General features: G+C 63.9%; 7 protein-coding genes and 4 non-coding genes across 11 annotated transcripts; 6 read left to right on the top strand and 5 right to left on the bottom strand.

The window, feature by feature from the left end:
* Window positions 1-123: 123 nt before the first annotated feature.
* On the top strand, window positions 124-2,272 carry Q8F55_004607 (uncharacterized protein; the record flags this gene model as incomplete). The annotated part of the gene is made up of 4 exons (XM_069353116.1): window positions 124-176; window positions 281-858; window positions 903-1,221; window positions 1,267-2,272. 4 exons carry the CDS (start codon window positions 124-126, stop codon window positions 2,270-2,272), a joined length of 1,956 nt encoding a protein of 651 aa, XP_069210534.1.
* A 131-nt stretch (window positions 2,273-2,403) lies between these two features.
* CCT8 (T-complex protein 1 subunit theta) lies at window positions 2,404-4,251 on the bottom strand (the record flags this gene model as incomplete). The annotated part of the gene is made up of 4 exons (XM_069353115.1): window positions 2,404-3,626; window positions 3,703-3,984; window positions 4,037-4,127; window positions 4,195-4,251. The coding sequence occupies 4 exons, from the start codon at window positions 4,249-4,251 to the stop codon at window positions 2,404-2,406; spliced, it is 1,653 nt and encodes a 550-aa protein (XP_069210533.1).
* Window positions 4,252-6,039: 1,788 nt separating this feature from the next.
* On the top strand, window positions 6,040-8,195 carry Q8F55_004605 (uncharacterized protein; the record flags this gene model as incomplete). Its single annotated transcript, XM_069353114.1, has 5 exons — window positions 6,040-6,633; window positions 6,686-6,994; window positions 7,043-7,502; window positions 7,540-7,789; window positions 7,826-8,195. The coding sequence occupies 5 exons, from the start codon at window positions 6,040-6,042 to the stop codon at window positions 8,193-8,195; spliced, it is 1,983 nt and encodes a 660-aa protein (XP_069210532.1).
* A 433-nt stretch (window positions 8,196-8,628) lies between these two features.
* Window positions 8,629-8,720, bottom strand: Q8F55_004604. The gene has a single exon. It is a non-coding gene; the product is annotated as a tRNA-Leu (tRNA).
* Window positions 8,721-9,019: 299 nt separating this feature from the next.
* Q8F55_004603 lies at window positions 9,020-9,111 on the bottom strand. Its single transcript has one exon. It is a non-coding gene; the product is annotated as a tRNA-Pro (tRNA).
* A 223-nt stretch (window positions 9,112-9,334) lies between these two features.
* Q8F55_004602 lies at window positions 9,335-9,405 on the top strand. The gene has a single exon. It is a non-coding gene; the product is annotated as a tRNA-Gly (tRNA).
* Window positions 9,406-11,783: 2,378 nt separating this feature from the next.
* On the top strand, window positions 11,784-12,109 carry Q8F55_004601 (uncharacterized protein; the record flags this gene model as incomplete). Its single annotated transcript, XM_069353113.1, has 2 exons — window positions 11,784-11,823; window positions 11,859-12,109. 2 exons carry the CDS (start codon window positions 11,784-11,786, stop codon window positions 12,107-12,109), a joined length of 291 nt encoding a protein of 96 aa, XP_069210531.1.
* A 1,993-nt stretch (window positions 12,110-14,102) lies between these two features.
* On the top strand, window positions 14,103-15,046 carry Q8F55_004600 (uncharacterized protein; the record flags this gene model as incomplete). Its single annotated transcript, XM_069353112.1, has 2 exons — window positions 14,103-14,139; window positions 14,247-15,046. The coding sequence occupies 2 exons, from the start codon at window positions 14,103-14,105 to the stop codon at window positions 15,044-15,046; spliced, it is 837 nt and encodes a 278-aa protein (XP_069210530.1).
* Window positions 15,047-17,574: 2,528 nt separating this feature from the next.
* Window positions 17,575-17,684, bottom strand: Q8F55_004599. The gene has a single exon. It is a non-coding gene; the product is annotated as a tRNA-Leu (tRNA).
* Window positions 17,685-19,222: 1,538 nt separating this feature from the next.
* On the top strand, window positions 19,223-22,197 carry dcl1 (Dicer-like protein 1; the record flags this gene model as incomplete). The annotated part of the gene is made up of 6 exons (XM_069353111.1): window positions 19,223-21,043; window positions 21,085-21,306; window positions 21,353-21,428; window positions 21,464-21,546; window positions 21,587-22,025; window positions 22,064-22,197. 6 exons carry the CDS (start codon window positions 19,223-19,225, stop codon window positions 22,195-22,197), a joined length of 2,775 nt encoding a protein of 924 aa, XP_069210529.1.
* A 131-nt stretch (window positions 22,198-22,328) lies between these two features.
* On the bottom strand, window positions 22,329-24,197 carry Q8F55_004597 (uncharacterized protein; the record flags this gene model as incomplete). The annotated part of the gene is made up of 2 exons (XM_069353110.1): window positions 22,329-23,781; window positions 23,833-24,197. 2 exons carry the CDS (start codon window positions 24,195-24,197, stop codon window positions 22,329-22,331), a joined length of 1,818 nt encoding a protein of 605 aa, XP_069210528.1.
* Window positions 24,198-24,784: the final 587 nt, after the last annotated feature.

The following is a 24,784-nucleotide window of genomic DNA, read 5'->3' as shown; positions in this document are numbered from 1 at the left end:
CGCCTCGCCGGATGCAGCAGCTAGCCGGGCATTTGTTAGTTGCGTGTCATCAACGACCGCGACTCGCAACGACCACAATCAACCACGACGACGCCGTCACCCTCCAACTCGCACCACTCCGCCATGCCGAGGCTGAGCTATCGCGAGCACCGCGCCCAGCGGGCCGCGGCGTACGGGTAGGTGTAGGCGCGGCGCAGCGGCGCCGGGCGTGGTCGTTGTCAGCCCACGCCCCCGCCCTCCTCCCCCCCCCCCCATCTCCCTCTCGCTAACTCGCCCACAGCTCGGACGCAGGCGACTCCATCGCCTCCTTCTCCACGCTGGCCAGCCACACCACCCTCGGGTCCATAGCGAGCCCGTACGGCACCTTTGTCAGCGGGCAGGGCTATGTGCCGGCCAACTCGTCAAACAACAACTTTGCGCACCTGCGCCGGACGCAGAGCCCCAACCCAAACCACCAGAGCTTTGCCAGCGCCATCGCGAGCAGCGGCAGCCTCTCGCCCTACCCCTACCCGCAGGCGCGGCACCGCAACAGCAGCGGGCTCATGACGCCGTCCGAGGGTGTGTCGACGCCGGGCGCCGGCGCCGGGGCAGGCAGCGGCCTCTCCGGGCTCCGGCCGTCCCCGCGCCTCTCGCCGACCCTCTCCCCCGGCCCCGGCCCTAGCGCCGACGACAAGCGCCGCCGGCGCGCAAAGAACGAGGAGCGCTGGCGAAGGGTGCGCGCGCGCGAGGCGGCGCACGACGCGCCCGTCCGCCGCTGGGCCAAGAGCGCCGGCCCGAAGCTCGGCCCGCGCGGGTCCATGGCCGTCGTCGTCGCCGGCGCGTTCGTCGTGCGCGTCGTGCTGACCGGCATCGCGCTGTGTAAGTGCCCCCTCCGCCCGCTCGTACCCCGCTAACGGCCGCAGTCCTCGCGCCGGCCATCCGCGCGCGCCTCGCCCACGAGATCACGGCCGCGCGCGCCGCGTGCGCCGGCGGCCTGTCCCCCCTCCTCAAGCTCTTCACGCCCGTGTGCAGCGCGGCACTCGGCCGCGACGACGCCAGCGCCGGCATCGCGCTCCTCGGCGGCCACCTGCTGCTCGAGGGCACGCTGCTCTGGGGCGCGGCGCTGGCGTGGGCCGCGAGCGCCGGCGCGCGCGAGGGCCGAACGCTCCGCACAAGAGTCGCCGCCGTCGTGTATCTCATCCTCGCGCCCGTCCTAGTGCTGCACGACGGGGCGCTGCTGCGGTAAGTTGGCGCCTGTCGCCTCCCTCGCTTCGAGCTGACCCTCAGCATGCGCACCATCCCCTTCGGCCTCGTGGCCTGGGCGCTCGTCGCCGCGTTCGCGGGCCACGACTCCGGCGCCACAGCCTTCCTCACGACCGCGGCCTGGGCCGACCCCTCGATGGCGGTCTACCTCCCCGCGTTTGGCGTGTACGTCGTCGGTAAGCGCATCTGGCTCGGGCGCAAGGGGCGGGGCTACGTCGCGCGCCTGCTCGTCGCCGCGGCGCTCGCGCACGCCGCCCTCGAGTTTGCCCTCTCGCCCGCGCCGCTGCGCGCGCGCCTCGGCCACCTCGCGGCCAGCGCCAGATCCTGCGCGAGCACCGGTGCCTGCCTCGCCCCGCTGCGCGGACTCGCCACGCTCCAGGGCCTGCTGGCCGGACTCGCGCTCGCGCCGAGCGCCTACTTCCTCCTCCGGGCAGCGTACGCGCTGCGCCCGCCGCCAGGCGAGCAGGTCGCGAGCGCGACAGCCGTGCCCGCCATGATCCGCCTCCTGCCCCTCACGCTCACGCTGACGACGGCGGCCGCCGCGCTCGGCGTGTCGCCGTCCGACGCGGCGCTCCCCCTCCTCCCGCTCGCCATGGCCAGCGCGCTCCGCGGCGACGACGACGAGTGGGCCGTCGCCGTGCAGGCGCACCACGTGGCCGCGATCGCGCTCTGGCCCGTGCTCGCGCGCGCGGGCGGCACAAGCCTCGTCGCCCTCGCGGGCGGGTACGTCGTCGCGTGGTCCCACCTCATCGGGACAAAGGCCGACGCGCCGAGCCCCGTCCTGCGCGCGCACCAGGTCATCACGGCCACGCTAGCCCGCCTGGCTCTCGTCGCGCCCCTCGCCCCGCTCCTCAAGATGGCCCTCGCGCCCCTCGCCCGCTCGGCGCCCATCGTCTCACCACTCACGCCTGGCGTGCTCGCCGCCGCGGGATACGCCCACGCCGCCTTCATCGCCGTGTCCCTCGCCCTCCTCATCGTCTGGGCCAACCTGCGCATCATCAAGACGGCGTGGACCATTGGCGCGTTGTGAGGGCAATACCACAAACGCCGGATCAATCTGTACCTACTAAGGGCCCATAGAAAACGTGCCGCGCCACGGCGCGGCTGTGTACAGTCGATGCATGCTATATAATGCGCTACGCTCTACGATGCTCGTGTCCCCTAGTCCTCGTCCCAGTGGCCCTGCTGCTTGGGCGGCGCAATGCCCGCCTGCTTGGCGACAATGATCGAGTCGACGCGGAGGACCGAGATGGCCGCCTCGGTGGCCAGGCGGATCGCCCAGTCCTTTGCGGCGAACGCGTCGAGAATAGGCTTGGCGTGCAGCGTCGTGCGGCGCACCGCCGGCGGGTTCTCGGCGTCAATGTCGACGCCGGCGTCGACCTCGCCGTTCTTGTGCGCCGCGTAGAGCGCCGACACAACGTCCTCGGCGGGCAGGCCGGCGTTCTCAGCCAGCGTGCGGGGCACGACCTCGAGCGCCTCGGCCCAGCGGCGGATGGCGTGCTGCGCGAGGCCGGGCGTCACGGCGCCGTACTCGGCCACGCGGGCCGCCAGCTCAATCTCGGACGCGCCGGCGCCGGGCACCAGACGGCCGTCGCGCAGCAGGATGCGAACATTGTTCACACCGTCGTCGATCGAGCGCTCCAGGTCGTCGAGGTGGTTGGTCGTCGCGCCGCGCAGCACAATCGTCGCCGTGCGCGTGCGCTCGCCCTCCTCCTGCCTGAAGACGGTGACGCGGTCGCCGCCAATCTCAATCGTCTCAAACACGTCGATGAAGCCCGCCTCCTCGGGCGTCGGGGCGCCGAGGCGCGCGAGCGGGGTAGCGCCAAAGACGCGGCACAGGCGGCGCAGGTCAAACTTGGACAGCACCTTGACGACGGCAATGCCAAAGCGGTTGCAGTAGTGCAGCGCGAGGTCGCCGATACCGCTGCCGGCAATGATGAGCTTGACGCCCGCGTCGGCAATCTCCTTGAAGTAGCCCTCGAGCTGCTTCTCCTCGCCGTGGGTAAAGTCGAGCAGCTCGTTGGCCTTCTTGATGAGCACCGTGCCCTTGGTCTCGGTCTGCGAGATGTCGAGGCCAGAAGTGTACACGGCGACCTTGGCCTTCTTGGCCGACTTGACGTTGCCCTCAGGCTCACGGGGGAACACCATGCCGCGGACGACGCGCGACGCGTCAATGCCGCCGCCGAGGATCTTGACCACGCGCACAGAGTCGACGTTGAAGTCCTTGGGGTTCTTGGGCATGACGTTGAGCGCCGCGTCGGCGACTAATTCACCAAGGAACTCCTCGTAGCCGGGCTGCTTGGACGCGATCGAGGGGGCGATGGCCTTGGCCAGCTCGTCCTTGGTCGGCAGGGGGGTGTTGGGCATCGTGTCCGAGACGAGTTCTGCGGGGTTAGCGCCAAGCCAACAACAAAATGCGACGCAGGCAGCGTGGCCTGGCAGCCCCTCGGCCCCACTCACTGGGCAACTCCTCCTGGCCCTTGACCAGCGCCATCTCGTATCCCTGGATCACCTCGGAAGGATGCAGGCCCATTGTCAAGAGATGCTCGGAGCGCTTGAGGAGCTCGCCGGCAAAGATGAGCACGAGGTTGCTCGCGTCGCCCATCTCGGCCTCCTGCGCCGTCGACGCCATGACGAGCAGCTTGGCGGCCGGGTGCTGCACCTCGATCTCGCGGATGATGGTCGCGGCGTCAGACGTCACGAACAGGCGGCCCAGGTGGTTGATGATGAGCTTGTTGCGGCCTGGCGGAAGTCAGCTCGCCCACACCGCCGCCGCGGCAGCGACAGCACGCACCATTAGGTCCGAACGACGTTCGCACAATCTCGGACAGCTCGCCCACCGCCGCAATGTTGCGCAGGACGGCCTCCTCGAGGCCCGACATGTGCTGGAATGTCAGTAAAGGCGGCGGCGGCCTGTGCGCGATGGCCTGGCCTTCAACACCAGCTACCCACCTTGAAGCCGCTCCGGAAGAGGTCGGGCCCGCCGGCCTTGGGTACTCGCAATGCCATGTTGAATAGAGCTCTTTTTTGTTGTTGGCAAGAGCTGTTTTGAAGGGGTTGTGGAAAGTTGGAGGGTGTCGACGATGCGACCGACCTTGATAGTCATCGACATTGTCGACGCGAAGCGCACCTGGAATCATCCACGGCGTCGCGTGGCCCCTTATGGGGGAGGCGTGTTTAAGGCGCACGTGGCAGTACGGGCACAAAAACAAAATAAAACGAAAATAAAAACATTCCATGCACGTGGGTAATTCTTACGTAAATAATACAGGAGGCAGTGATATAGGCTTGCGATTAGGACGCATTAGAACGAGTGCTAGCCAGATGCTATATGCAAATTAGCGAAGCGTTCATAGCCGCTAGGCCCCTCGTGTGCCTCCTCCTCAGCCACATGTCTTGTCGCGGTATTCTTGCGCATCTTGCTGCGGCTCAGGTATTCATTGTGGCCTGCCGCAGCGACGAGGAAAGGGCAGCAGACACCAAATCTGATAACAACGAGCCGCGTCTGTGCAGTGTTATCTCGCCGTCCGTGCGTCCAGCTTCAAGATCGAAACAGATCGAAACACGTCGTTCGCTCTGTATAGTGTCCAACTAGTCGACTAGCTTTTCAGTTGGTATGAAACTGCCGGCAGCGCGGGAAGCCTAGGCGGAACGAGGGGACGGCGGCGACGAGTGCTCGCCGGATGGGTCAAGTTTGCGGCGACCAAGTGGCATGTCGAGTGGCAGGTGGATGGGAGGTTGTGGCCGTCGGGGTCGTCGGATGCATCTCTGCATCTCTGTCTGACTGACCGACTGCATAGGGCCGTGTCTAAAGATATACGCAATGTTCCCTTTTGTTCCTGACAGGACGGCGGCTGGGATCCGCAGCGCCTCGCCTCGGTTGGCTGGAAACGGGGAGAACGAGGGAGCGAAGGAGGGCTGGGAGGAACGGCAGGCGACGGACGGGGACGCGACGCGCGCGCGGGCGAGGCAGAGAGGGCACCCGGCCGGCCGAGGGACAAGGCCTATCCGACCCAAAATCTCTGCGGCCCTTGAAGAGTGCCTGCCTGCCTGCTCCTGCTGGACCTCTCTCACCCCAAAGGACGTGCAAGGTTGACTGACACCTGGTGTACAATGACGCGCGTTTGTCTGTGCTCGACCCAATCAACGGGACCGTCTAGTGGGCCGTTGGCGCGCCGCACGGGAAGCCAAAAAGCCAAAGTGTATAATGGCGGCGCAGGGCCACCCATGCCACCCATTCAGTAAACCGAGTCCTGAGCACAAACAACGAGTGGTTGGGCAAAGAGGCGCCGGCATGGCGGGAACAGGACGCACGCCCGTCTATGCTAGAGCTTGAGAGCTGCATGTTGTAGAATTGTGGCCTGGAACGAGCATGTGGACGAGTCAAGGGCGAGGTCATTGTGGCCCATTGTGCCTGATTAGGAAAAGGAAAGCCGACTGATCCGGCTTGACACCTCTTTACACTAGTGCTAGGACTAGCTGGCAATCACATCGCGCGCCGCGACTAGACTAGGACGGCAAAGTCGGACACTTGGACTCTCACACATCGGCGCCATCTCCATCATCATCATCATCGTCGTCGTCGCATTCCTTTTCAACTCTCCACACTCGTTGCAACAAACTCGGTAAACCAAAACACGCGCCAGATCGACAAGGCGGACGGCGTCACGACGACCCACGCGCCCCACGCGCCCCCACCCTAGAGGCCACTGACACCTTTCCCCGGCGCCTTCCTTCCTTCCTCCGCATCACGAGCAGCGAGGCCCCCATCACGACGTCGACAAAGGCCCACTGTTCATGGGAGTCCTCGCCGCCATGGTCAGGCGTCTAATCCCCATACCAAAGCGCTCGCTGCGCTCCGTCATCGCCCTCGTCCTCTTCATCCTCACCCCCATCGTCCTTATCCACCGGCTCGCGTCCGGCGTCGGCGGCTCGGGCCTGAGCCGCAACTCGCTGTCCCTCCCAGAGATTGTGCTGTCTCTGCAGCGCCGGATCAACTCGCAGCCGATCCCCGGCACCGGCGCCCACCAGTGGCGCAAGAAGACGCAGAACGTCTTCCACGCCGACACGTCCAGCAATGACAACGACGACGATGACCGCCCGGCAAAGAAGCCCAACAAGGCGCCAATGCCCCCGACAAAGTCGGACCACAAGTACCTCCGCAACGGGCTGCTCGTGCCCAACCCGCACGCGCAGCACCCGATCTACGACCTCATCACGCGCAGCAACCAGGCGTGGGAGACCAAGCTCGAGCGCGCGAGCAAGACGCTCGACCAGGCAGTCAAGGAGTACCGCCGCCGCTACGGCCGTAACCCGCCGCGCGGATTCGACAGGTGGTGGGCGTGGGCGCAGAAGCACAACGTCCGGCTGCCGGACGAGTACGACCAGATTGTGAGTTGGGGCCGAGACGCACGTGGGGTGGGGAGAGGCTGACCCGATGTAGCACGAAGACCTCGAGCCGTACTGGGCCATCTCGCCTACCGAGCTCCGCAAGCTGCGTACCGAGGCGTCGGATCTCGCGGGGACGTACACCATCACATGTAGGGCGTCGCGGACCAAGGCCGGTCGCCACGGGTGCAAGTACACGCTCAACGAGAAGGGGCTCGACAAGGACCCCGGCCACCGCGGTAACATGGTCATGCGCGCCGACGCGCGTCTCGGCCTGGTCCAGGAGGTGGAGGGGTTGCTGGAGGACGTCGACGCAGTGTTCTACAGCCACGACGTGCCATGGCAGTTTGTTGGCCACGACTTTGTAAGTGGCGTTGGCGCCGATACCGGCTGGCTGGCTGACACTGCGCAGAAGGAGAGCCTGAGAGAGTCGGCGTCGCTGGGAGAGTACTTTGACTTCTCGCAACCGATCGACCAGGCACACCTTGGCTGGGCGTCGGCTTGTGCCCCGCACCACCCTCTACGCAAGGACTACAAGGCCGACAAGCTGCCCGACCTCGAGGGCATGTGGCATGGGGCAAAGACCTTTGTCTGGGACCACAAGGCGACCATGGACCCTTGCCAACACCCGACCCTCGTGCACCTGAACGGCTTCCTGGCTGCGCACGGCAAGGGACCGGGTCCGTCCAAGAAGATGTACCCGATCATCGCTATGTGCAAGACGATGCTGCACTCGGACGTCCTTGCTGTTGCTGAGGAGAACTGGATGGAGGACGTGGGCGTCGACCCGGAGTGGGACCAGAAGAAGCACGATGCGCTTCTCTGGCGCGGCAAGACCACTGGTATCCTCTTCCGCGACGACAACCCATGGAGTGAGTGGAATCCTTGGGCGTCGGCCTAACCACGCAGACATTTCCCAGCGCATGAACCTCCTCGACATCACTGCACGGGAGAACGGCACTCTGCCAGTGCTCAAGCTCACGTCGAGAGGCGAGGCTGTCGGCCACGCCGTCCAGAAGAACATCTCGCAGCTCAACGAACGCCTGATGGACGTGGCGTTTGTCGACACGCCGATCCAGTGTGAGCCCAAGGCGCTTTGTGAGCGCATCGCCAAGGAGTACAAGTTTGGCGACCGCATGACCTGGGTGGCTGCGAACGAGTAGGTTTGGCCGCTTCGAGCTGTGCTGACGACCAGGTTCAAGTACCAGCTCGACATTGACGGCAACGGCTGGTCTGCGCGCTTCAAGCGCCTCATGACGACCAACAGCGCCATTGTCAAGTCGACCATCTTCCCAGAGTGGTATTCGGACCGGATCCAGCCCTGGGTGCACTACATCCCCGTCAAGGCCGACCTGACCGACCTGTACGACGTCATGTCCTTCTTCCACGACGGGCACGACGACCTGGCCAAGAAGATTGCGTCGGCGGGCACGCAGTGGAGCAAGACGTTCTACCGGCGCGACGACATGATCTCGTACGAGTTCAGACTGCTGCTCGAGCTGGCACGCCTGACGGCGCCGGACCGCGAGAAGGCGTCGTATGTGCACAAGATGGCCAGGGCGTAGGGGGTGTTGTATTGGGAGTCATTTACGGTATAGACTATAGATCATGGTGGGCGGTGGTGCATGGTATGTGACAACTGGCATTGTGCGGGGGGCGGGGGCGGGGGGCATGGGGTTGGGCGACTCGGGTGCGGGTGGGGATCGGCAGGGTTGTGGTGGGAGTGGGATATGGCGTCACACCTCGCCAAGTGGCACCGACGCCAGCGCGGACGGCTCTGCAACGCGACTCGACGTACAGGCGCCCGGCAGCCCTTGCAGGCAGGCCGGCGAGCACCGCGGAGATGACGCAGCATGCCGGCGTGCGCGGCGGGGTGGGGTGGCACCAGACCCTACCTCGCCCCGTCCCCCTCCTCGCCCTCCTCCTCGCCCTCCTCCTCGCCCCTCCCCCCTTCCTACTCGCACTAAAAAGCTAGGCTTGAGGCACTGAAGCCCCGGTTGACGAGAGTGGGATTCGAACCCACGTCCGAAGACTGCGGATATGCAATGCACACCTTAACACAGCGCCTTAGACCGCTCGGCCATCTCGCCGGGCACGGGTATGGGCGGGGGGGGGGGTGGAAGAGGGGGTGGGGGTGGGGGTGGTGGACTGGGTGTGGGGAGTTCCAGCGGTATGCACGCGCTGTCGCTCGTCGTTTCTGTAGGAGAAAGCACGGCCGGGGGAGGGGAGGCAGCGAGGCAGGAGGCAACGACGCCGGCCCACACCGGCGCCACTGAAAATCTGCCACACCCGCCCCCTTCGCCCCACAACAACCGCTCGCACCACCCTCGCACCCCCCCTCGCCCCGCGGCAAAACAAAACGCAACCTCGCACTACGTGCGAGCTCGCAGGCCCTCGCCGGGATTTGAACCCAGGACCACTCCCATGCTTAAGATGCTTCAGCGCCCTAAGAGAGTATGATAGCCACTACACCACGAGAGCCGGTGTGGACGGGGCTGGGGTGGGGTGGGGGGCTATGAGCTGCGGAGGGGTGGGTGGGGCCTGTTCCGACGGGGTGCTGGCCCCTGCGTTCTGGGGGAGTTGGCAATGACTTACTGCAAAGCGTGCACCTGTTCCCAGTTCACCTGGAGGTGATGGTGTCGGGCAGCGGACTTCCCGCCACCCCGGCCCTCAACACCCACGCAACCCCTCCACCACCATCTCAACACCGTTGGTGAAACGGTATCATGCGTCGTTGCCATCGACGCGGCAGGGGTTCGACTCCCTTACGGTGTAGAGCAGCAGCACGAGCAGCAGCTCGAGCAGTTCCTCTTTTGCCGCCTCCCATTCGCTCGCACCGACAGGGGCGAGCGCACTGAGTGCAGGGCACGTGGCGTGGCACAAGCCGCCACACACACACACTACACACACAAACGGATCACGCAGCGCATAAAAGCAAGTCCTCGGCCCACCGTGCAGACTGCTTTGATTCGATGCACAGTCCTCGGGCCAACCGGACAGACTGGCGCTCGATCCCAAGTCCTCGGGTGAACCGGGCAGACTGGGGAGCCACCCTGGTGGCACCACTCGACCAGGCAACATCGAATCTGGCCGTGGGCAGCGCCAGGCCTACATGAGGGGCGCTGCGACGTCGGTGCCGTCGGCTGTCGTGTTGTTCATGTTCGAGCTGCTGGCTGCTGGGCGGTGAATCCCGAACGGGACATTGCAGACATACATTGTCGAGTTGTTCAGTGCCGAGACAGTGCCTGTGTCATGTACGAGCTGCCGGCGAGCCATCGGAATGGGGCTGGCCTCATGTCCAGCTCGGTATCTGACTCAGGGGAGGCACGATCCGCTGTCGGAGGTGGCACGTTGAGGCGGCATGGTGCCGCTGGAGCGTATCGCCGGCGGCAAGAGTCCCAGAGGAGATATCTGGGCTGGAGAACTGCTCGAGCTACACTCGTCGACAAGTAGTCGGACTCGGCAAGGAGCCAGCCCTTGAGCGCGGCCAGCTACACGGCGGACCTTGCATCTTCCAACTCGCTACTCGGCCATCGCAGCCAGAGATAGGACAGCAAAGCCACGCAGGCACACTGCAATGGCCGAACGCAGCTGCATGAAAGTGCCACAGTGCACCAAGTGCCCGCAAATACTCCCGCGACCACCACACCCATGTCAGACAAGACGCCCACCCCGCCCAATGGGCCGTTCTGCCATCGCACACTCGCTCGCCGCTGCACCAACCCCAGCACGCCCGACGGGCCCGCGGCACTGCTTGACGACCCCGGCTCCCGCATGCGTTGGGGCGTGCGTCCGGCTCACCTCGCGCAGCTCACCAACTCACCCAGTTCCTGACGCACTCACCCCCGCCGCCAACCTCCGAGTGGTAGCTGCCGCTTGTGCCCCACGGCTGTCGTTGAGCAGGCGGTAACCACGCCGCGAGTACCTGTCCCGCTCCGGGACCTCTGACGCGCGCTAAAGTGGCCGAAACGAACTCATTCCAGCACACCGCACGCGAGATGGCGCGCAGCCCGGCGAATATCGGCCTGCCGCTTTGGGGACGGGTGGTGCCGACTGTTCCATGGGCGATGGCGAAAGTGGGCAAGATAACACTGCTCCCTGCGGTGCCTCGTGCGCCCGTGTTCTAAAGAAACGCGGCGGGCTGGGCGGTGCGGTGTGCGCCAACTCCTGGTGGAGAGGACAAAGGATGGTACTGAAGCTGCGCGGCGTGGGGTATCCTCCGTGCCAGTATGACGCTCAAGCAAGAAACGAGCGACCTGCCAGATAGGTCGAGTGGGCTGACGTTCCCGGCGGTCCGCTCCACGGCGCCCAGCAGACACCCGACGCACAGCCAAAGACGCCGCCATAGCCCCGCGCAGCCATGATCGGTCGCAATGGACGCCGTGCCACACCCAGCTGGCTGAACCTTGCCGCACCCAGCTGGTTGAACCTTGCCAGAACCCGGGCTGGCGCGGATCGTCAGTTGGAGGGCGACTTTGCACGATGGGTGGCGAGTGCAATGTTATCTGGTGCATCAGGGCCTCGTAGCCGACCCGCCCTGGCCAGCCTGCTCGCAAGACGCCGCCGGGGCGAACCTCACCATGCATACTTGCCAGGGCCGGCCATGTTGCGGTTACATTATCTGACCCAAGGCGGCGACACAGGACGCGGTACGGCGGTGCGCCCGGCGCATACGGCGTGCGCCTCGTCATTGCAGGACGGCGCCAGGTACCGAGGCTCCGACACCTACGCTTGAAACAGCAGAATGGCCTGCTACCCATGTCTCAGTACGGATGGCTGAGGCAGGGGCGATAATAGCCGATCCCTCTTGTTCTTCAACGTAACAGTCTTCGACAGATGTGGCAGCGACGCGCCCCTCGGACCGTTTGCAGCAGGGTCGCCACGAGCTTCACTTCAATGTACAGGCCCACCGACCCACTCGAGGGGCGGCGGCATCGGCTCGACAAAGGGCCGCTAACTAGCAGGAACTCGGGAGGCATGCACGGGGCCAGCCGCTGCGGCGACATGACGCCAAGCTATGCCTCGCCCGTCTGCAAGATATAAATGTCGAGCGCCAGGCGCTCACCTCCTCCCCACCCAAGTTCTTCACACTCTTTTCTCGCCGCCACAGCCTTGCACTGCCCCGCCAGTAGAGCCTACAACCCCACACAACAATGCAGCTCACCTACAAGTTCCTCCTCGTCGCCGTCGTCGGTAAGTCCCCCTCCCCGGGGCGCAACTCACCCCAGCCATGGCCGCCGTCATGGCCGCGCCCGCCGTCGGCTCGACCGAGGTCTCGGCCGAGCACGGGCACGAGAAGCGCCTCATCATCCTCCTCACCCTCCTCGGCTTCCTCAAGTGCCGCGTCTGGTCGTACGGCTGCCCCGGCTACGCCCCGCCGCCCGTGTACGTGCCGTACCCCGTCCCGGGCTGTGGCGTCTGCGGCCCCGACTACGGACCCGGCGGCCCTGGCCCCCACGGCCCCGGCTACCACCACTAGGCGGCTCCGCGACGCCGCCTGGGCCGCCACCTGTGATGGCCTAGGCTAGGTGACACTGAAGGCGCCGGACGGTGGCGGCGCGGACCGGCGAGCAGGAACGGATGTACGAGCATCCCCCGTCCATAGTTTGGGGATCAGTACGACCGCCTTGCTCGCTGGAACGCACCGCTGCTGAAAGGCTCCCCTTCAACCCTGTTCCGTACGGTTCGGACTCTTTACATTATGGCTCATTATTCAATGCATATCCTGTGCGCGGCGCTGTTGTCGGCGCAGGTGGGTGGGGGTGCGCAGGGCGGAAGTGATGGCGGTGGCGGAGTGGCAGCGCGCGGCTCGAAGCTGGCACTCAGCGTCGTGCATACGCCGAGGGCCGTTCTGACCCCCACGCCTCGCCCAGCCCTACGCCGTTGTGATCACTACTCACCGCCTGACCAACTGACACCACAACATTGCATGCAACACACTCGACATGACTCCGACATGAGCGTTAATCTAATCGCGAGTACGACGCCGACCAGTGAATCTTGGGCGGTGCCAAAGTCAACCGCGCCAAAGTCAATCAACCAGAGCATGCCCCGGCCGGGCCGGCAGCGGAAGTGGGCATGTGCTCCAGCTTGTTCAAGCAGCTCGGTTCGCCGAGCAGCGCCGACGAGCTCCTCACGACGACAAGCTCCGCACTGCAACGAGCTCCTCACTCCGCCGGGAGATCAAGCCATCCACCGCCTCCGCTCCGCACCCCCGCCCCGCCCCACCCCGCCCCCAGCCATCCACCCAAGACGGCGCCAGCGGCCATCCCCCCACTCCCCCTCCACCGCCCCGAGCACGCACGAGCGCCCGTGCATGCGGCTGTAGTCATGGGCACGGCCGGCCACTGCACCGCGTGCCGCCCCACCGCGCCCATCACACGGCCCAGTGTGCAGGGGAAGGCGCGTCGAGAGGTCCGGGGGTGCGCGTTAATGAGCCCCCGCGCCCGTCGGATGCACACCCCACGCGTCGCTGCACGGACGCTGCCGTATGCAGGCACGCCCGCGTCGCGTCGATAGCGACGGTGGGGTGGTTGTTTGTGTCTTGTCACGTGGCGCCAGATGCGGGGGCTTGTTTGGCCTCGGACATTGTGGCTATCTGAAGTCGCGATTGGGTTTGGGTTGGCCCGCTCACTTCCGTACGTGTACGCACTCTAGTGTGCATGCCCCCCGTCCCGATATGGGCTGCATCGACAGCTTGACGGTCGCCGGCCGTGCCGCTTCCGGCCGTGCATGCCACCGCGCCGTCAGACGTGCAGTGCGTTGGAGCAGCCTTGGTGGGCAAGTCGAGGCCACCGGTCGAGGCCACCCCTCCAGCCTCCCCTGACGACCAGATAACACGCCCAATGGCACACGTCGGCCACCCTCAAACATGATCAAACATGCATCTCGGGCTGAAACTTGGGTTTGTTGGCCCGGATGCCGAGTGACTCGCGAGGCAGTCACGCTTCCCATGGGCTCGCGGTCGGCTACCTTGGGCATCTGGCTCGGCCTCCCTCTGGTATGCAGACCAGACCAAGGGAGACGCGCGCCAGCCATTATTAACTTGGACCTTGCGTTTCAGCGAGCATGGCATCGCCGCTGCTGGGGGCGGGCTGCCATGCCGGCTGCTATGCAATCTAGAACGTGGCTCCGGCTCCGCGTGTTCCACGGCCCTCTCGCCGTGCCCACTCGCGAGCCCGTCTGCGCTCCGCGCTCCGGCGCTAGACGAAGGCGTGCTCATCTGCTCGAGGGCTTGCCTCTGACGTCAGTCCCGGTTCATTCACTTGACGACGAGCAAGGCACTTGGTATCCAAGCAGAACGCGTAGTGTCCTCACCAGATGGAACACCTTGTTTGTATCACACTTGTTTACGCGTCAACACAGGCGCCCAACACCGCGAGGTGAGACGTCCCCAGACGTCTACTTAAGCCGGCCATGTATCAGCTCATGAACCCCATCCCTCAACATCTTTTTCAAACGACCTTACGACCATGTTGATCAACAAGTCCGCCATTGTCGCCCTCCTGGGTGAGTAGAGCTCGTGACTTGGTAGCCTAGAGCCGCGGTGGGCCTCCTCACGCGCTCGGCGCTGGTCACCATGCCACTCCCCCATGCCCCTTGGCTAACACCCACAGCCGTCGTCCAGGTCCTGGGCTCGCCCATCCCTAACGACGAGCGCGCCGTCTCCGACGCCGACCTCGAGGCCCGCACCTGGGGCCACGGCTGGGGCAAGTGGGGCAAGTGGGGCAAGTGGGGTCATTCCCACAAGGGTCCCATCCTCTGCAAGACCCTCGGCTGGTGCCTCCCCTCGCTCTGCCCCGAGCCCATCCTCGTCGGCGGCGCCCCCCTCCCCTACCCGGGCGGCCCCTGGGGTGGTGGCGAGTGGGTCGGTGGTGGTGGCGGCGTCGTCGTCAAGCCTCCCCCGACCAAGCCTCCCCCCACTGGCGAGTGCAAGGACTGCCCTCCCGGTAGCACCCAGCCCCCTACCAGCGGCGGTCCCGGCACCACTCCCCCTCCTCCTGGCGGCTCCGGCGGCGGCGAGCAGGGCGGCGGCGAGCAGGGCGGTGGCCAGCAGCCCGGTGGCCAGCAGCCTGGTGGCCAGGAGCCCGGAGGCCAGCAGCCCGGTGGCCAGCAGCCTGGTGGTCAGGAGCCCGGAGGCCAGCAGCCTGGTGGCCAGCAGCCTGGTGGTCAGGAGCCCGGAGGCCAGCAGCCTGGTGGCCAGCAGCCCGGCGGCCAGGAGGGTGGCCAGGAGGGTGGCCAGGAGGGAGGCCAGCAGCCCGGTGGCCAGCAGCCCGGAGGCCAGCAGCCCGGCGGCCAGCAGCCCGGCGGCACCAACCCCCCTGCCGAGGGTGGATCCGAGGGTGGCTCCAGCGGCGGCGAGGCTGGCGGCAGCACCGGCGGCTCTAACCCGTCTACCGACCCCGCGGGCCCTTAAGGCGGGACGCATCCCGACCCCCAAGCCGGCGGCAAAGGCAGCTGGTAGATTAGACGACGACAAGGACCATGATCCTATGACCAATGTACTTCACGTTATTCCCCGCTGTGTTCCAGTTGCCGAGTTGCGTCGATTGACGGGGGACGCGTTGAGGTCTTGGGTGCTGGCTGTGCAGGTCAGCGAGGGAGTGGTTGCGGGACAGTGGTCCTCTGGGCCGCGTATCAATAGACAGTTCAGCAGATCAGCGCGATAAGTGCGAGGCCTGAGCTTGGTACGATGCAATGCTGGGTGGACATGGGTGGTGCGGTGGTGATACAACACATTACTTGTCGCCAAGCTGGTCGAGGCGATCTAAGAGGAGTTGGAGTCGGTGTTCAAGGTTGTTCTCGCTACGATCGGCTGCGTTCGAGGTCGTCTCCGCATTTGAACGGTCCGCGAGTGCAGCAAGTAAGAGACGCCGCTCCCGCACGGTGCGCGAGATGAATCCACCTTCCACGATGGGGATCCCCTCTAACCTCGGCAGCATCTGCTCCAGGTGTGCAGGAGTGCGGGTAGCCCCAAGCATGTAGCTAGCAGTCATGACAGTTATCGGTGGGATGGGCTGAGTCCACGCGTTGGGGTTTTCGCCGCAAGGGAAGTCTTCGCGTCGAGTGCTGCGGAGCATGAAACTTGAGAGTTCGTCGACAGCCGTCCAGCTCTCCCTCATGGTCCAATGTAGGTAGCGAATGATGGTGCTCACGGTCAGAAAGCGGTAGCGTCGGTCTTGCCAGTGCGATCCAGACATGGTGGGCTCCTCTGGCTTCAGCGTCGTGATGCCACAGCTGAGGCGAATGATGTCGAGGGGCTTCGTGATGTCGTATGGTTGGGTTGGCCCGTCCAACGTAGTTGCGCCTGGTCTTGGAGTGCCGGGCAGGGAGGCTCCGGAAGTTGCAGCTACAGGGTGTTGAAGATGATGGACACGGTCGGCCTGGATGAGGAGGTCGCGCAAGAGAAGCCACAAGATGAATGCTTCCGACTTGGTTGGGAAGGCTGCCCTTGCGTCGGAGGTGCCGTTCGCGATCGCAGCCGCCCGTTCAACATAGTTTGAAATGTAAGCGGTCCAAGTCGGGCGTCGCTCGTCGGCGAAAGCATACCATTGGGGCAGTGGCTCAAGCTTGCGTCGCTGGATTCTCTCGATGGTGGATAGGGCTTGATTGCAAGCTTCGAGCTCCAAGCGCCGCAAATCAGCCGAACTATGCTTGGAAGCACCGCGACGATGCGGTGAGCCTGCTAGCCTAACTCTTCCCGCAATTGACTCAGGAGATAATGTCGTGAGGAGACTGGACAGCACTCTTGCCGCGTCGTCGAGTGCTGCGTTGCCGTCGAGCGCTGTGTGGTCCACAGGATGCCCAGCCGCCCATCCGAGAATCTCAGACACCGGCTTGTGCTGCAGCAGCCGCTGTAGCTGGAAGGGAGTCGGCGGACAACCGAGGTTGACCATGGATCCGAGGGCGCTAGAGATCGTAGGTCTGCTGATACCGAACCTTGCGACCATGCTGGCTTCGGCTTGGGCTGGTGTGTGGTGTATGGTGGAGGTGGTATTTGGGGTCTCGGAATCGATGAGGGCCTGCAAGAGCGAGTCAAACCATTTGGGAGCCATTTCTCTCCCTTCGTTTCCTCCGGGACGAGGCAAAGCGGCGAGCGATTGGAGCTGCCCAGCCAGTTGGAGCCAGTGCCCCCAGGTCGCCAGCAGGACACGGCGGATATTCTTGGTCCGCCTCTCGTGAAGCGCTGAAGACAGATGGTTGATGAGTTTGCGCAAATCAGCGAGCCTGGCCTGCTTTGCCGCAACCGTATCCCCGACGGGCAGAACAAGCAGGTGTCGCACCCTGGCTACCGTCACTCGTGGGTCTACGGTGAGGGCAGCTGCGAACTGGTGGGAGGGCGAGCACTGTTGGCACTCCGCTGGCGATATGGGGACGGAAGATGGTGACGACGGCGGTAATGGCGGGGGTTGAGGAGCTGACAGGGAGGATTGTATGTGGGCGCCATCCTGTTGTCAGCGATATTGACGTCCCAGGCGCTCACGAGATGGGGCTGGATCGTGGGATCGTATCCGGTCTGCTGGCCGTTGTTCGGCAGCTTTACAGACGGGTAAAACCCAAGAGGGGAAGGGGCTCCCCTAACTCGATCCTCAGCAACAGGAGGGTAGAGGCTGGAGGTCGAGTTATCGCTGTCTGTTGTCGTCGCAGCCGCGGCGGTAGCGAATCGGCGCACAGACGGCTCGAGCAGCTGGCGACGTCCAAGAACGAGTCGGAGGACATGCCGCGCAGCAGTCGCACGATGGGGTATCATCGTGTGTCGTGTCGCACAGCTGATGGGGGGAGAGGCCGACACTAAGAGATCCAGCAAGAGAAGTAAATGGAGAGAATGGTCGAGATGGACGATTTGACCGCAGACCGAAATTGAGGCGCGTGAGGGTATGGTGGAGGTTGGAACTGTGTGGGTGCAGGCAGGGTGTGAGGAAATGTAAAAGGAATGATTTTATTTGAGCAGAGCCGGATTCGAACCGACGAAGCGAATGCAGTGGAAGTAAACCTCTAATGAGGCAAGCGATGAAACTTGACTCCACCCCCTTTGACCACTCGGGAATCTGCCCTGATGATCTGTCTCCGAGATCCGCGGGATCGTTATGAGCACTCGCACATTGTCACACTGAGTCGACATGTGTCGATCATCAACGGCTGCCGTTGGAGGCGGTGGTGGGACATAGTAACTGATTCACAGGTATTGCTTGGCATTGGTAGTGCATTAGGGTGTCCCTTCGCTCAACCTCAAAGCTGGTGCGCATACTGGCGCCCTAGCTAGCGGTGTGAGAGGTCGTGTCGGTTCACTCCAGGCGAACGGGCTGCGACCCCTGGGAGGGGGACGCCGCATGGTTGCCTGGTCGCGCCGTCGCAACGGACGTGCTTCGCCTGTCGCTCAACACCGGCCGGCGGCGTGAGAGGCTGGGCTGGGTCACCCCTAGAGAGCGGGCAGGTGCTGAGCACGCCGCACGGCTGCCAGGTTGCGCCACAGACCCAGCAAGCAAGGAGCACCGAGGGTGTCCTTCATCATCAGTCTCGGTCACTCCCTTTCGCGGGCAGCAGGGCTCTGCATGGCTACGGGGTCGCGCCGAGATCTGATGGCATCTAGCAAGGGCGGTCCTAGGCGTGACGGGCGTAGGATGGGCGTCGGGGGTGAAGCTCGGATCGTCTGGACTCACCTTCCACGTCTTCCTTCAGGAATGCGGTGGCCTGCGAGTCGCGCGAGAACGCCAGAATGGGTGGGGTGGCGAGAAAAGTGCACAGTATGTCAAGAGGCCTGAAAAGGAGGGGGGCAGGTACGGGCAGCGACTGGCGAGGCAATGTGGCAGTGGGAGGATGTGGAGAGAAGCCAGGGAGTCCCAACTTGGGGGTACGGGTGAAGGGGTTGGGGGTTAGGGAAGCGATGCACAAGAGATAGCCGTTTAGGTCGAATCCGAATGGGAGGGGCCGGGGGAGGAGATAGTGTCTTGCGTAGGAGTATGTGGAGAGGTGTAGTTGAGGGGAAGTGGTGAAGGAGGTAATACGGGTTGTTGAGACATTGGGGACACGTCGACAGGCCGTCTCGACGGCGAGCACGAATGCATGGGAGAGGGCGCCGTCGCATAGGAGGATCTGGGAAGGCTAGAAGGCTTTTCGATGGCCACGAGGTGGGCGCAGGGGGCGATGGTGGTTGCTGTCGCCACGACAATGGAGCGTGGCATAAAGTCGACGGCGCGGTGCCACCTCGCCCAGATCACATACCCGCCCCCACCGATTAAGCATCACCTCGTCGCTGTCTTGCCTCGAGGATACATTCCGCTCCACGGCCCATGGATGCTCATCTTCGACGTTCACATGATGCATATCGGTCCCCCTCGGCCATCTCGTAGGCTGCAGTCAGTCCAGAGTCATGAAGTCACGTGACCCATCAATCGATTTCATGCGTCATGAGCCGCCTACTTGGACCGCCGCCGGCAAGTCATCCGTCCGTGTGTGCTACAATCATTCAACTCGACACTCGACAACGACAACAACGATTCCTCCTCCTCTCGACGACACCGACAGTACGTCTGCCCCCCCCTTCAACTCGGTTTCTCCCTCTCCCCACACACCTCAACGCCCACCAGTTTAAATGTCCAAGCGGGCCAGCCCCGCCGATAACGGCTCACCAAGCAAGCGTGCCCGCCCCCTCTCCCCGTCCAAGTCGAGGCTGGTCACCTCACATAAGCCCCAGGCCCACCCCAGTGTCTCACAGCAGAACGCGACCACGCTCCTCTCACTCTACGTGGGCTCGCTGCGCAACAACCTCTCGGTGCACAACGCCCAGTACGTGTTCGTGGGCTCGGCTCCCAACGGCGTCGAGGGAAACCAAAAGTGCACGGTGCTACTCCCCTTTAACAGCCCGGTCCAGCAGGCGTCATCGGATGGCTTCTTCAACAATAAGCAGGTTGCCAAGCGATCAGCCGCTGTCAATGCCATCAATGCGCTCATAGCCGCGGGCGAAATCAGCAAAGACCTCGTTCCAACCCCCTCCAACCCGACCAAGAAGGGTCCTACGCACAGCCAAGCGTTGAAGGCCCAACAGACCCAAACGGCTATCGATAACAACTCGAATGCGATCGCTTCGTCCAAGCCGCCGCCCACTTCTGGGGAAGACGAGTACCCATATTATGCTTCCCCAAAGTTTTGGGCGGAATGCCCTCCAGTGCCTTCTGCCGAGAAGCTACACGCCGCGATCGTAACGGTGGCTTTCGAAGATCCCCAAGCTACCGAGCTGGCGAGAGAGTGCCGCCCTCTGCTTCTCCTCACGACCCTTCCGCTTCCAGGACTGGATCCGGGAGCCAAGCATGCGGGCCCTATCGAGCTCGACATCACGCAGTTTGGCTTCTCAACTTCGGCGATTCTGAGCGCCGCCCAGCCTATTGCCATCAATGAAGGGCAGATGGACCGTGCCTTCGAGTTCACCAGACGTCTGCTCAGGGCAACCCTCAACAAGGGCCTCGATGGTGAGCTCGAGGACACGAGATACCTGGTTCTTCCTCTGCGTCGTGGCCTGGCGCCCACGCCTAACCTCACTGCGGAGGACATCGCCTGGGATGAAGTGAACCGCGTCGAGGGCGATCTCTTTACCCCGCTCAACCTTGACAACCGCGCAGTGCTCGACGCACAACTCGACGACGCTGTTATCAGCCCCCCAAACAATGAGTTCGGAAGGCGGTTCTTCGCAGTACGCCTTCGCCCCGAGTTCACTCCAAGATCCCTCGTGCCGGGCCTGCAGACCACCTTCTGGCAAGAGAAGCTCTCGGGTGCCGGCAAAGGGGGGCAGATCGCCAATACAGATAACCTGAAGCATCCGAACCAACCGCTTCTCGAAGGGGATCACTACATCGGCCCGAAGAATGGTGGTCTGATCGGAAGTGTCTGGCAAGGCCCCAAATGCCGCGGACATATCCTCATCCCCGAGTTATACACTCGTCACTTCCTCAACGCAAGTGTCCTCCGCACTGCCTCGATTCTTCCAGCCCTCCTTACCGAACTGGAGGACGAGCTTCTGGCCGACGAGATGAACCAGCAGTTTTTCAACGGCGCGCTCAAGACGCCGCTGGCGCGCGAGGCGACCACCTGCCCAGGCTCACGTCCGTTTGCAGGCCAGGCCGCGCTCAACTACGAGCGACTCGAGCTTCTGGGCGACACAATCCTCAAACTTGTCGCCACTGTCGACACATACATCTCGAGCAGTACCTGGGGCGGCACGGAAGGTGACATGACCGACCTGAGACACAAGATGGTGTCCAACAAGGCTCTTCAGGCGTCGCTCATAAATGCTGGCATCGTGCCATATATTCGCATGACTGTTCGCCGCGGCCGGGCTTTCCTTCCTCCTGGATGGATTGTGGAGAACGCGATCGGTATCCAGGAGTCGACCCCGACGACTCAGAAGCTTGGTGATAAAGTAGGTACCCCAAAGAGAAGCTTGTGTCTGACCCCTCGCAGTCTGTTGCCGACGTCGCTGAGGCACTCATTGCCGCCGCATACCTTTCAAACAACCGCAGCATCCAAGCTGCAATCGATGCGATGCACGCCCTTTGCATCCCCATCAAGCTCCGCAAGTGGTCCCAGCTTGCAGAGTTTACTAGAGACAAGACTGCGATCGGCCGCCCAATCACGCTGCTCGGCTACAAGTTCAAGCATCCTGCCGAGGGCCGCATCATCATGGTGAGTGGAGGCTGCCCTTCGTTCAAGTAGCGCTGACACCCGGCAGAGTCACATCAACGACTCACACAGCAAGGCTCAGTTTGAACGATGCGAGTTTCTGGGTGACGGCGTAATCGACTATCGTGAGAGGCTGGGTGCCGCAGCCGCTGACCTCCAGTGACCGTCGACGAAATCTTCCGTTCTCACCCAGACTTGGGCCCAGCACCCATGACACATATGAAGCATTCGCGCGTGTCGAATGTAAGTGCTTGGGGTCTACGGCCTTGCTGACGGCCAACAGGCGGCGTTTGGAGCTTTCCTCATCTTCTCTGGCCTGTCCGACCAGTTTACCGACATGGATAAGCCGACTATGCTTCAGCTGCAGAAGGTGGAGGGGGATCTGAGGAAGGCCAAGGACAAGGCCGACGCGCAGCGGGCGGCCGGCAAGGAGAACCACGAGTTCTGGGCCAACGTTCGACAGCACAAGTGGATCGGTGATACTGTCGAGGCTGTGTTTGGGGCGATCTTGGAGGACTGCGAATTCGACCTTGAAGTGCCTAGGAAGCTGTACAACGAATATCTCCGCCCCTTCATCGACCTCTACGCTGTGCCCCCGATCGCACACTCGAACCACCCGAAGAGCGTCCTCCTCGAGGTGCTTGCCAAGCAAGGGTGCCAGGCCTATGCCATCGAGCGCCTGGGTGAAGTGCCGGGCAAGCACCAGGTGTACGCCGCGAGTTGTAAGTTTGTCCGGTGACCGTGGCCACTGACATGGCAGTGTCTGTTCACGGTCAAGTCATGGCCAAAGCCGAGGGGCCAAGTCCCGACGTGGCCATCCGCATCGCGTGTGAGCGTGCGCTCAAGCCCGTCGGTGCCCGCCTTGCAAAGCTGTGCACGTGTGGGCAGGTGTAAGCATGTATGATAAGACACCCTGTAAGCATATAGTCTCTTGTGTCATAGGCATGCCATAGGTGTGCCATAGGTGTGCCATAGGCGATAGATGCATCGTCCATATTTCAGTGTACAAGGAATCAACGTGGTGCTCAAAGGCCGCGCTTGATGAGGTCGGCAATCTTCTCGGCGAGGGCGTAGACGGTGGACTGGGGGTGGCCGGGGGGCAGGAGGGCGAAGGCACTGGCGTCGACGACGCGGAGGCCCTCGACACCGTAGACCCTGCAGCTAGTGTCGACGACGGCGGTTGGGTCGTCTGGGCGGCCCATGCGGTTAGTGGTCGCGGCGTGCCAGATGGTGGTGACCTGGTTCCTGATGTGGTTTGCGATCTGCTCGTCGGTGGCGACCTCCTCGCCGGGGTAGTACTCTGGGCCGTAGAGGACGGGCCGGACGGGCGGGGCCTGCCACACGGCGCGGGCGCGCTTGAAGGCGGCGAGGGCGACCTCCTGGTCGACGGGGTGGGTGAGCCACTGGGGGTCGATGGCGGGCAGGTCGTCGATGCTGCCGCTCTTGAGGGTGACTGTGCCGCGCGACATGGCGGCCTGCAGGCCGACAATGACCGACGCGTAGTTGTACCCGTCTGTCGGCTGGCCCGAGGCTGATCCCTTTGTGCGGGACGCGTCCATGATGGTTCCGCCCGAGATGAAGAACTCGATCTCGGGCCACGAGGGCGGGTACGCTGCGTCGAGGGCGGCGGCGGCGGCGGGCGAGAGCATGTCGCGCGGCGTCTTCTCGAACGCGAGCAGGTCGACCGAGGGGTTGGTGAAGGGGCCGCGCTTGAAGATGAGGTACTCTGTGAGGAACTCCCAGACGGTGGCGAGGATGTTGTTTGCCCACTTTGTCCAAGTCTCCACGCGGACGCGGTACGCCGGGCCGAAGAGGACGTGGTCGGTCATGTTTTGGCCGACGCCAGGGCTGGCGTGCACGAGAGGAATGTTGAACTTTGCCAGCGTCTCGGGCGGGCCGATGCCCGAGAGCATGAGGATCTGGGGCGAGTGGAAGGCGCCGGCGGTGAGGAGGACCTCGCGGCGGGCGCCGAGGATCTTGCCGCCCTTGAGCTGGACGCCGACGGCGCGCTTGCCCTCAAAGATGATGCGCTGGGCCTTTGTGAGCTGGAAGACGCTGAGGTTGCGCCTGTTCTTGGCAGAGTCGAGGTACGCCGTCTGGCTCGACGACCGCTTCTCGTCCCACGGGCTGATGGTGCTCGTCGAGTACTGCGTGCCCAGGAGGTTGCCCGAGTTGAGGCCTGGGATGGTCGGGATGCCAATGTAGTTGAGGCCCATGATGAGCCAGCTCGAGATGGGCTGCGCATAGTTGGGGTAGCTGATCTGCAGCGGGCCGTTGACGGGGCCGTAGGCGCCCGTGTCGAACCCGACCGTGGCGTTTGCCGCGCGCGGCGGCTGCTTGGGCGCCGTCCACGTCGTCGACTTGCGGTAGTAGGCGTCGAATGCGTCGTAGCGGTACGTCGGGTCCCCGACAACGTCGGCCCACAGGTCGAGCGAGCCCTTGTCCGGCTTGTGGTAGAGCATGTAGTTGCGTGCCGAGCTGCGCGGGTGAGTCGACTTTCGTGGGCCCCGCCACGCCGCCGCCACTCACCTGCCGCCGAGACACTTGCCTCGCGCATACCGAATGTTGCGGTTGTTGCACCCCTTCTGCGGCTCGGTGATGAAGCCCCAGTCGACGAGCGGGTTGATCGGCTGGTTCGTGTTGCCCCACGACCAGAACGTGCTGCCGGCCGGGGTCGAGCCGAGGATGAAGTTTGAGATCTGGTACCACGTTCCCGGCTCGATGAGGGCGACGCTGACCTTCGGGTCTTCGGTCAGCCGGTTGGCGAGCACGGCGCCGGCCGTGCCGCCGCCGACAATGACATAGTCGTACGTGCCCGACGTGGTGAGCGCCGAGGCGAGGGGCGCGAGCGGCAACGCCGCGAGGACCGCCAGGAGGGCGGCGTCAACGAGCATTCTTGTTGATGGGTGAGGGGCACGCCTGCCTCCTCACCCTGCCCCCCTTTATGTGTTTACATCTGGTTGCAATGGTGACAGAGAGCACGGAACAAACGCAACTGTACCTCGTCCCGCGTTCTTGGCCCGCCGCCGGCAGTCACAGGTTACGTCAAGGGGCGAGGGTGTCCCATCCCGCAGGGTGTGTCGCGTCGAGGTTACGTGAGTGAGCGAGCGTGGTGCTCGTTCCTGCCCCTCTTTAAGAACTTAGTATGTGAACGAGAACCTAGATTTTGCTGCCGTATGCAGCGCGCGGCCTCGAACGGGGAGAGCGGTTGGAACATACGAAGCAACGTTTACGACCCCTGCTCGCGATCAGAGCGGATCAGAACAACGACAACGTCAACCGATTCGAAAGTAGCTAAACAAGCAGCTAATCTGCCACAGGCGCCGTCCCGTGCCGTTGTGGAGCGCAGCGTGTTCAGTAGGGAGGCCGCGGCTGGCCCTGGGCGGGAGCGCGCGCGCACCTGCGCCTGAGTGAGCACAAGGTCAAGGCCACGGACGGATCTGTCGGCGCCGGCCGGCGGCAGCTGGCGTGGTGGCGTCTC

Source organism: Vanrija albida (genome assembly GCF_041260175.1).
Source record: "Vanrija albida strain AlHP1 chromosome Unknown contig_3, whole genome shotgun sequence".
Taxonomy (NCBI): domain Eukaryota; kingdom Fungi; phylum Basidiomycota; class Tremellomycetes; order Trichosporonales; family Trichosporonaceae; genus Vanrija; species Vanrija albida.
This window is presented reverse-complemented; position numbering and strand designations above follow the sequence as displayed.